The following is an 11031-nucleotide window of genomic DNA, read 5'->3' on the forward strand; positions in this document are numbered from 1 at the left end:
AAATATGTTTTCAATTCCGTTCTAGATACATTTTGATTCACACATAATGAGTACTAATCATAATCTGTGTTTGTGTAATATTTCAGATAATTTTTTTATTTAAGTAAGATATATCTGCATTCATTGTTTAATGTAAATCATTTGTAGATTATAACCATAAAAATCGATCAAGTTTAATAATTCAGTTCAGTTCCTGTTGGTTGCCATGTTCCGAAACATCATGATCGATGTGTTGTATCATATTGAAAACCAAAGCACAAGATAACTTGATCAAGAAAATCGATCAAAACTGCAAGATAACTTGATCGAAGTAGCAAAAAGGCAAAAAAAAAAACTTGACAAAGAACAGAGCGCATGCTCCACATGAACTTTTTAAGATTTCCAATTCACAACAACTACATTTCGTTCACTGTCGAACAACCGTGCCATATGTAATCAGCGTACTCCTCTTCAGAAGAAGAAAAAACTCTCCTCGCCTAGCTACTAATCCCCGAGAACTGTCTGCAAGCGAGATCGATCTCTTCGTCTGTCATCTCTATTGTATCATCACTGTCGTACTCAGCATCATCTGTTCCAGTCTTCCCACGACTATCAGTGTCAGGAGGATTGCTCTGACGTACCTTTCCCTTCTTGTCATCACTCTCCATGTGGGAGAACTCAGCCTGGTAAATTTTCTTGCATTTCATTGCTAGTTGGGTGAGTTGTTGTTTAGACAGTGATCCCTCGTTTCTTCTTCCATCCAGTCGTACTAGCTCATCGACAACATGGGGGACAAAGCACCACTGATCTGCCACTCCACTGATATCCTACAAGAGAAAGTTGATTGCGGTCAGCCGAGAGTATACCACATGTCCAGTAAGGAACAGTTCATAATTTAGGAAACATGAATGCTTGGTACGTTGGTGTTCACTATTGGAAACATAATCACAAATTCACAGTAAGTCAATGGAAATTTCTACAAATTAGGCTAGATGCATCTATGGTGCACATGCCAGGGGTAATAAAGTTTCCATTTTCCAGAAAAAGGTCAATAGCAATTTGACCAAATCTATAACAGACGTCGAGGCAAACATCATTTCAATGTTTTCAGGTTATTTAGTTAAAGACCACTTCCTCCGTCCACATGTGCTCCATTCTAAATCATAAAAGATATAGCACATTATTTGTTGATACTTCCAAGTAATAAACACAAGCAACTCAAAAGCCCAGCATATCTAGGTAGAGATGTTGCATTCCTTACATTGCCTTGCTCAAGGGATTCGATGGCATCCTGCAGACAAGTGATAACCCCTTCAGCAGCTATTGCCTTCATTTCGTTTGGCTCTGGCTATCAAAAAAGAAGCCAGAGAAGTCAGATATAACAGCAAACGTTACACCCTTGTATTCAGGGAATACTGAGCATAGAATATCTGGTGCTCTAGGATTTCCAGTGCTTTAGTTGATTGTTTCATCATGACAGATACTATAGACTGCATTAATGATATTAGCCCGAGAAAACATTTTGATCTGATCTGCATTAATAAAACAAAGTCTGGTTTCATTTTCGTATTCAAAATTAGTTGGGGGGCCCCTTGGAAATCCAAAAAATAAAATTCATCGTTGGGTCACTTGGAGTGCAGATCATCTCTATGATAGCCATATAGTGCTCGTAGAAGTACTTTATAAAATACCAAATCTGAGGCTGACGCAAAGACAAGACCATAAGGCTTGAAGTGTACTTTCTTCACATCACTTCATCCCTTTATGAACCCTAATTGCTCACCTTCTCTTCTTGGCTCTCCAACCATGATATTGTTTTTGCAAAATCATCCATTGCCCATTGTTTAATTTTAGAGGGTGAAAAATATTTGTTTGTAGCGTCTGATTGTCCTGCCTGTACAAAAGAAACCATTATGAGGCCCTATCGAAATAATGCATGTAAAAGAATCACTGAAAATACTGTCTGCAATACCAAAGAATATTAAGATGCTTCCAGGGACATGGGTTTTGCCTTCACATTGTTCTATTTATTTCTACTGAATCATTATACTTCCAGGGAAATCTAAATGTAGATGTCATTAGCTCTTTAATGCCTCCGAGAAGTCATTCATTTTCAAGAAACATCAATATGCATAGGTATTTCTCCCATCCTCAGCCATACGATGCTACTTTCTAGAAAAGTTTTTTTGTCGGTACAAGTAATTACGAATGCTGCCCTGTGTTAAGAAGAAAAAGCCCTGTATGCCAAGGTGAAGGAAAGTCAGCCATTAGTTTTCTAGTGTTTAGTCAGCTGGAGCTCTTTCCCGGCCTAGAATGGCCTTGCCACTTGTGAGGAATCCATTCCTACCGCTTATCAAGCAAACCCTGTCCTGTGGTGAAAGAAAAAAGAAATGTACCTTCGCCCGGACCAGGACCTGGAAATGGAAAACAAACCTACTATAATACGAATCCTCTTCTCGGGGATCATAATGTCAAGTTGCTTTCTTACTCGAAAGCTGTTGCGCGGTACTCGAAAGTACTAAATAGATAGGCGCTTGGGCCAGGTACAATTGAACGAAAAGAAGCAAACTACCGTTGTTTTAGGAGGTATGGGAGGGCGGAGACCGATCGAGAGAAGCACACAAAAAGGAAAGCACTATCATTTCATTATAGTAGCACGGGCTATCGCCGTAGACTTTTTCTCGAAGTCGCAACAAGAAGATCAAGCAGGGGATCCTGAACCAATACACTTCGACGATAGAGCTACTCAAACTGGCCTGCAAGCCGAGTAAGATGCCTTTTTCGGGAACTTTGGAAGGTCTTTACTTTTCTTTTTCGTGAGGATATAAATTTGCGATGCCTGTCATGATCGCGCTGTGAGAATCAGAATAGTAATTGGATGTCTTCCTACGACCCTCGTCCGAGATCCTTTCGATGAGTTCAGAAAGCACACGCACCCTCCGTTCCAATGAATAAGGCATATAAATCTATACCTACTAATAAAGGAAGTAAGGTTTCTCCCCAATTTTTTCGTCCGTTTTGGATTTACCCTTGCCCATGCATTATAATTACAGCCTCTGCCACCGCTTAGTCACGAAAAAACGATTCGTGCCGGTTTCCTTCGTGATCGTTCATTGTGCGAGAACAGGCTTCACGCCCCCGAACGTTTCGTGGCCCACATGGCAGCCACCCGGCCCAAACTACCCACCTTCTCCTCCTCATCATCTCTCTCCTCGCGCTGCCCTGACCGGAACCCCCTCCTCTCTCGATCCAGTCCGCCGTCACCAACCTGAGCTCGTACTCTCAGCGGCGCCCGGATCCAGTACGCGCCGCCCCACGTCACAACATCCCGCTCTCCTCCGCCGCCCCGGCCCTTCCTAGCACCTGCCTGGCCTGATCCAGCCATGTCCGTCTGCAGTCAGATGCAGCTTCCGCCCGAGACGGGCGAGTCCTCCCCGCATCGCTCTCACCTGGGAATCCTCCAACGCCGATGGGGTGCGGGCTACCCACCTGCAGCCCCGTTCGGAAATCCCCGCGCCGCCGCCTCCATGGGAGCCCGCGAGCTCGCCAGAAGAGCCGGAGCTCCACATCGAGCAGGAAGAGATGAGGCACGACAATAGCTAGATTAGGGGATCGCGTGGAGAAGAATCGATCTGAGGATTTGGCTTTTTTGGTGCTTTGGTGATTTGGTGCTGCTGCTCTCGTGTCCGAGGAGAGATAGAAGACAAGTTCAGAGCAGAGGAGCAGAGAGATAGCGAGTTTGGCAGATTTGCGATTTTGGATAATGGTGCTGCTGTTCTTTGTTGTTGTTCCGCTAGCTGGTGGCGCTGTATTTGAAGAAAAAAATATAAAGAACATTTGAGATTTGCTGAGAGATAGATTTTGATTTTGTTGTTCTGCTTTTCGGAAAGAGAGGACAGATACTTGATAGTTAGATGAAGTCACTAATATATTGTTGGAATTTGGAGAGGTCATGGGAGTCCACCAATTTGGAAAGGTTCTGTAAATAGGAATATTGGCAGCAGAATTTTTCATTGGACAGTCGCTGAGAACCTGCCCATGTAATTGAAACTATAGACTTCGTAAAGAAAAGCCAGGAAAACATCACGCCACAACACTTCTGGAAATTCACTGGGGCGGCGTGGGACTCCGGTGTGAGAAGGGTGTCACCGGAGACCCGAAATTGCAGCGATGTGGGGTTGATTTGCTTCCTCACGGAGAGAGGTTGAGGCGGACCTGGGCGGCGGCAGCAAATCCTGCGTGCGTTTTGTAACCCTTAGTTTTCTTAGGAGTTTGCAAAGCAAGTATTGCGCCGGCCCAATAATCTTTGCAAAGCAAGTACGACTGTAGAAATTGCAGAAATTCTTAACCCTCGATTGCATTGTACATTGTTGTATTGTATCCATACATGCATCGGAATTGCGTTGTCTGTATTCCTGTTCTGTTACAATAGATTTTATTTTGTTTCTTCAGAAACAAACTTTTACGTAAAGTATGTATCCCTTCTCATACATTAGAGCAGAAGTATGCTTTTTTAACAATGAAATTCTCCGTGGCCTGCAAAATTAAATAATATTTCTTAAATTTGACTACACATCAATTTTTTTCCTCCCGATGCAACACACAAACATATATGCTATATTAAGTTAAATTAACAAATATTTTGAGTGTTAATGATTTAATTGCATTTATCCTAAAGGGAGTACTTTTTATCTATTATAGAATATGACTTACTTCTTCTGTCCTCAAATAAGTGTACGTTATGCCATGTCTTAAGTCAAATTCTATTAACTTTGACTAATTTCTTAGAAAAAAGTAGCAACATTTATAACACTAAATTAATATGGTAATTTGATGTCACATATGTTGCTATTTTTGTGTAAACCTTTTAACTTATTTAAAATTGTTTGACTTCTAAAAAAGTAAAACGTACACTTATTCACAGACGGAGGGAGTATTATTGTGTGTGTATTGTTGCTTTATACAAATTTGATAGTTACAATAAAAAAATTTAAAAAAAATATAGATCGATCAAATACGGTGTGAGAACTAAAGATTCCCTCCAAATTACCTATTTTCAAATATGCAATTTAGGTGACTGAGATATATGGACAGTGTTAGACCCTAGAAAATTAACAAAAAAATATTCTCAAATGTTCATAGTGGTAATTGCCTTCACGTAACATAATATTCAGTAAAAATCAATCCGCTGCAACGCGCGGGCATATTGCCTATTTAGTCAAAGTCAAAGACATCTTTAGCTTGACCAATGTTATAGACAAAACTATGAACATTTACAATATTTAATCAATATCAGTATATTCACCATAAATGTATATTCATAATATATTTATTTAACATCATACATGTTGATCTTTCTTCAAATATTTAGTCAAACTTAGTATGGTTTGACTTTTGACTAAATTTATACCCCTTATTCGTTGGAACGGAGGTAGTAGGAATCATAGTACATTCTATTTTGTTTTTAAGGGATAGGAACCATAGTTCACACATGCAGATTGGGACTTACTATCAACTATGATCAATTTATTCTGATGGCCAGTCCAGAATCTAGGTCATGTACAAACACTGCTTTCTTTCCCTCGAACTTATATGTGCTTCTTAATAATCCTCTACCAGATATAGAAAACCAGAAGGGTTCTAAGAAGGATGTTGGTTACTATCCCTTTGCAGAAAAGTTTGCTGTATGAGATGTTGCCTGTCCTCGAACTGTAGTGAACCTGGAGTTTTTATCTTTTGCTTTTTTCCCCATCTGCCAGGTTTATCGCACAAAACCCTGTACGGAACTATGCTGGTTTCATTATGCAAATGGAATCGGGCCTCCCATGCATGATTTTTGAGTCGCCGAGTCAAGTCAAGTCGCCAAGGCTGAGACTCGTGACTTGCTGACTTGACTCAGCGACTAGGGCTAGTATAGTCGCCCCAAGTCGCCTGCAGTAAACGACCAAAAATACTCTTGTTTGCAAAGCCCATTAAGGCCACATGAGCAAAATTGGCCCGGTCATCTATCCCAGCCAGGCTGACAAGGCCCAGCACGGCCCATCTAACAACTCCCAGCCTCACCTCTCACTTAACCTAGCAATTACATGAATCCTCCAAGCGCCGCCAGCCGCACTCAGGCACACAAGCTCGCTCGAGCCTCTCTCCTCTCCCCTCTTCTTCCTCTGCGACGCCGGCGAGGAGCAGCGGCGACCGGCGGCGGACGGCGGCGGCTCGAGCCTCTCCTCCTGAGCTCTGCCCGTTCTTTCCCATCCCATCCCCTTCTCTCTGAAATACCAACACAGGGAGAGATCCCCCACAAAAAATTTCTGGCTGACAAACAGGGACGACCGGCGACTATTCCCCGCCGCCGTATAGTCGCTGTATAGTCGCCGGCGAGCCAGGAAGTCGCGCGACTCGCTCGCTGAGTCAAGTCGCTGGTGCGGCTCGTCCATGGTAGAACGACTTGGTGATTAGTCGGCGATTAGTCGGCGATTAGTCGCCGACTCAAAAATCATGCTCCCATGAACAGGGATCCTATTGATCTAAAAAAAGGATGCTTGTTTTAACTAACCAATATGACGGGAAATCCAATTAAAACATGTTCCAAATATTATTGCTTTTGCTTCCTTGTGGAAACATCTAAATTCAGGTAAGATACAACAATTTTTCAGTCTCTAATGACCAGTGGTACAATTTACAATGTGCTGATACGAAGTTCAAGTAGGCACCTAATAGTTATAACTGAAAACAAAAAAAAAAGTTATATATCTTATTAAAGAGGCTTCTGGGTTTTTCACTAATTTATATTGAACTGACCTTAATGGCATCAGAGGGCGATGTCTTAGCATGAGCCCGTTCAAGTTGCTTTTCATGGTCTTTATGTGGCTTCTTCTGATCTACAACAGGATGATAAAGCTAAATTTAACACAAATATAGCTTTAGATTTAATTGAAAACCTCAAATTTTAAAGGATGCAGGGAAAACAGGTAAAGTACTCGGGAGCTGCAACGATTATTCAACTTTCAAAAAATACTTGGTGCTCCACATCAAATGATTCTTTATTAAGGATGTTGCCAAAACTCAATCCTAGTTGGTCCATTACCATCCATAGCCAGAAAACGAATATTTATAAGCAGCAACTATTTGGCCACCTCGAAGTGATAAAGTGGTATCACCTTGACATGGTCCATCGGCAAAGGTTAAAAATCTAAAGATTGAACTCTTTTTAAGTTATAAATTCCATACCCACTACATTGCACAGAAGTTACAAGGGAGCACCCAAAATCCCATACCGATACAAGAAATAAAAATCACATGGCAGAATACGACCACCTAAAGGAAACAAATAACCTCAAATAAAACAGGAGCTTATGTTGATAAAGCTTTCTGTCAGATAAAATAAATAACCACCTTGACTGGATTCAGCTTGCTCTTTAAATTTTCGCCATGGTTTTCCAGCATGCATAAGGTATGGCTCGATGTCAACAAGTTTTTTTTTACTGTGCGATTCCGAGATCCATTCCTAAACCCAAAAAGAGCATAAGAAACGATTAGTTGTGTTCTCAAGAGCATCAAATCCAGCTTACATAATGTTAAGATGTATGACAAAGTAAGACCAACTAAGGTTTCCAGGTATCCATATCAACCTAATCTTTTAAGTGTATCCATGAACAATCTATGCTTGTCTGCTATGCAGTTTTTGGCCATATATTTAATTTCTTCACTAACAACATGGACTAGGCAATAGTATAAATTTTCCAATAATCGAGGGCCACAATGCCAGGTAGTCTTTTCGTGGCACATAGCTGCTCTTTGAGTGACCATCAATAACATAGAAAAATATAGTGCATGCTGAAGGAACTATTAAGCGATGGATCACCAAATGCAGATGAAACAGTACATATCTTTGTACGTGACTCTGTTCTTTCTTGTCAGTCTAAGTGACACTATGTTGAAGCAAGCAGATTAATCTTAACTATACACAAAGAAACATGTTAAATACACCAGAATTTCCCCCTTTAAGACAGAATGTTTGAAGAAATAACTAATCACAGTGATCACAGGTAAGAGAACAAACCTTTGCGACGACGGTTCCATTCTCCGACTGCACTTGCCGGAACTTGGGGGTATTGGCAAATGCACAAATAAGAAGCGTGCAGTCAGATGACCAATCGGGCCGGTACACCGCTCCCATATCCAGCGCCTGGGAGCGCAATCTGCCCCTCTCAGGGTTCACGAACCCTGACAGCGCAAACACCACCCCATCCTACCGAAACAAACACATGGAATCGTCACATTCACAAATCTGCACAGATCACTAGAAAATTCATTGTAGGTAGAGAGGGCTCCAGATAAGTACCAAGAGTTTAGAGAAATCCGGCCCTGTAGGAGCCCTCTCGCGGGTCTCCTCTGCGTGCTTCTTCTTGCCTGGACTTCCCTCGCCGCCCCCGGAGCCCATCCACGGAGGGAGGCTCCTCTTGCCATTACCATTTGCAGGATCTGAACTCGATTCCGGCATGGCGGAGATATAAACCTGTTCGAAAACTGTGTAGAATCGATTCAACGACCAGGGATTTCCGCACAGAAACCGCGGAGTTTATCTAGATTTGAAGAGACTGGTGGGTGCGTCGTACCTGAGATTCCGGTTGTTCACTCCCTGATTCCTCCAAGCTCGTCGCCCACCATGGGATGGGAGTCCTCGCGGGTTTCGATTTGACTAGCCAAGACGAACAGGGGCTGTCAGTTTGAGGTTGCAAAGGAAGAAAAAAAAATACAGGCCGTGCCTCCCTGGCCCTGGCCCATGTGCGCCCGAAGGAAGCTTTGGGCCTCAGCGGCTGTCAGCAACCCTGTTCGCTCTCCGCTAAAACCAAAAACTGTACACGGTCTCCAGTTTTTTTACAAAGGTCATTCTACTAGGAAATATGTACGTGTCGCTAGGCGCCACATAAAACCAAATGATCATTACGTGTATTCATAAATTAGCACATCAATTAAATCCAAATGGCGTGTAATCCTTGATTGACCTGTATTTTGTTATCACATAACATCAATTTTAAATATGTAATAGTGAAAATGAGGAGACGATCTGGATTTCCAGCCCCACGAATCCACACAGATATTAGTGGCAGGACAATATGAAAATTTTGGGGTAAACACCCACCCTTTCTTTAATATTAGGTACATGAATAGGCACGGATAAATATTTCTGTGTACAACATTTCTTGAGAAAAGTACATATCTAAGCGAAATTTCTCGATTCACACATTCTGAGAAAATACATAGGCACACAAATATTCGGTGCTTTCAAAAATTTACGGTCCGCAACAACTAACAACACTTGGGTCCACGCTGCACAGGCATTTTCTCAATGGAATAAATAACTTTCTTCAGCAAACTCTTCTCGTAACGATCGGGAGAAGTTATGCTATTCTTTTTCTATTTCATAAAGATCTGGCTGATTAGATTAAAAGCAACTAGCACCACTGGTATTTTGCTGATCCAAAATCTTTTAGAGCGCCCTTTGTATAGTATTTGATCAACAACTGAAGGAGAAAGTAACAAACAAATGATATTAGTGCCGCCCTCCACACACAAAGACTAAAACAAACTTATTTTGGCTTTAAGGGATGTGTTTCAACAACAAAACCATGTCTTGTCTAGTACAACCATTGACATAACAACAACTGCACACATGTAGAACGGCAGAATAATATGCATGATAATGAAAAATCAGCCCACAAAGTGCAAGGCTCAATATATAATATAGTAAGCAAAGTTGATAGACGGTGAATCAGCTAATTAGGACATCATGTAGAAAACACAACACTACTTTGTTGATAGGATGTCCCACATTTTTTCAACATATATGACGTTATGTCCATGTTTATATTGATTTTTAAGGATTTACCAATGATCCCTTTATTTTGGTTATTGAAAGAACATCTCTCACATTATGTTTTGTGTGTTTGATGTCAATATATAAGATACACTAATGTTTGTATAAGTGGTGCAGAGATTACATAGATATTTAATCTTGTGTGTTGGATTTGATCGACTGTCAAAAGAAATCAGAAAAGTTGGCCAGGGCCGGATAATCCGGGCCGGATATTGTTGAAATATCCGGCCCCCTGGTTTTGGCTAAGTCTTCGAGGAAATGCGGCTCAGTATGGGGGCCGGACATTTGCCCGGATAATGTCCCGGTATTGTACCAGGGCCGGATTATCCGGGCCGGATACCGGCCCCCCCATTTTTGGCTAAGGACTGGAAGAATTGTGGCTCAGTACATGGGCCGGACTTTTGGCCGAACATTGTCCTGGTTTTGTCCCGAAGACCGGATTATCCGGGGGGGGCGGATTATCCGGCCCTTACTTAGGCCGGATTATCCGGCCCCCCGGAAGCAGCAACGGCTCCATTTTGAGAGGGGGTATAAATACCCCCCTTCTCCTACCTTGGTTGCTTGCTCAATCATTATACAAAAATCTGCCAAGCCACCTCCATTAGAGCCACCTCAAGAAAGTCAAGATTTGCAAGATCTCCTTCCTCCCCCAACCAAAGCTCTTGATCTTTGGAGATTCGAAGGAGAAGACACCGATCTACATCCTCACCGAAGCGTTCTTCATTTCTCCCTCTCTTGTTTGAGGGATCTCATGCTAGTGTTCCTATTTGGTTCCCTAGTTGATTTGTGTTGATGTATTGTTGTTGATTGTTGTGTTGTAACAGATTTGGGAGCCTCCAATTTGGTTGTGGATGTGTGCCCCAAGAACCTTGTAAAGGCCCGGTTTCCGCCTCGAGGAAATCCCTTAGTGGAAGTGGGCTAGGCCTTCGTGGCGTTGCTCACCGGAGATCCGAGTGAAGCCTTCGTGGCTGTTGGTTTGACTTTCGTAGCAACCACACTCCTCCAAACGTAGACGTACCTTCTTGCAAAGGAAGGGAACTACGGGAATCATCTCCGTGTCATCGCGTGCTCCACTCTCGGTTACCTCTATCCTATTCTCTATATATTGCTCAGATATATCTTGCTTAGTTGTTAGCCTTGTCATATAGGTAAATTCACTTAGTTGCATATCTAGA

At 42.1% G+C, this 11031-nt stretch overlaps 1 protein-coding gene across 2 annotated transcripts; it reads right to left on the reverse strand.

The window, feature by feature from the left end:
* Window positions 1–364: 364 nt before the first annotated feature.
* LOC124669021 (DNA-repair protein XRCC1-like) lies at window positions 365–8710 on the reverse strand. Of its 2 annotated transcripts, none has more exons than XM_047205810.1 (8): window positions 8595–8710; window positions 8321–8505; window positions 8039–8227; window positions 7372–7483; window positions 6778–6857; window positions 1763–1873; window positions 1241–1327; window positions 365–806 (listed from the first exon to the last, which is right to left on the reverse strand). In XM_047205810.1, exons 2-8 carry the CDS (start codon window positions 8477–8479, stop codon window positions 477–479), a joined length of 1068 nt encoding a protein of 355 aa, XP_047061766.1. In that variant the 5' UTR covers window positions 8480–8505; window positions 8595–8710; the 3' UTR covers window positions 365–476. The 2 variants fall into 2 exon arrangements, with proteins under 2 accessions (XP_047061766.1, XP_047061768.1); XM_047205812.1 differs by having other exon boundaries at window positions 8321–8494; window positions 8595–8685.
* Window positions 8711–11031: the final 2321 nt, after the last annotated feature.

Source organism: Lolium rigidum, chromosome 1, assembly GCF_022539505.1.
Source record: "Lolium rigidum isolate FL_2022 chromosome 1, APGP_CSIRO_Lrig_0.1, whole genome shotgun sequence".
NCBI lineage: Eukaryota > Viridiplantae > Streptophyta > Magnoliopsida > Poales > Poaceae > Lolium > Lolium rigidum.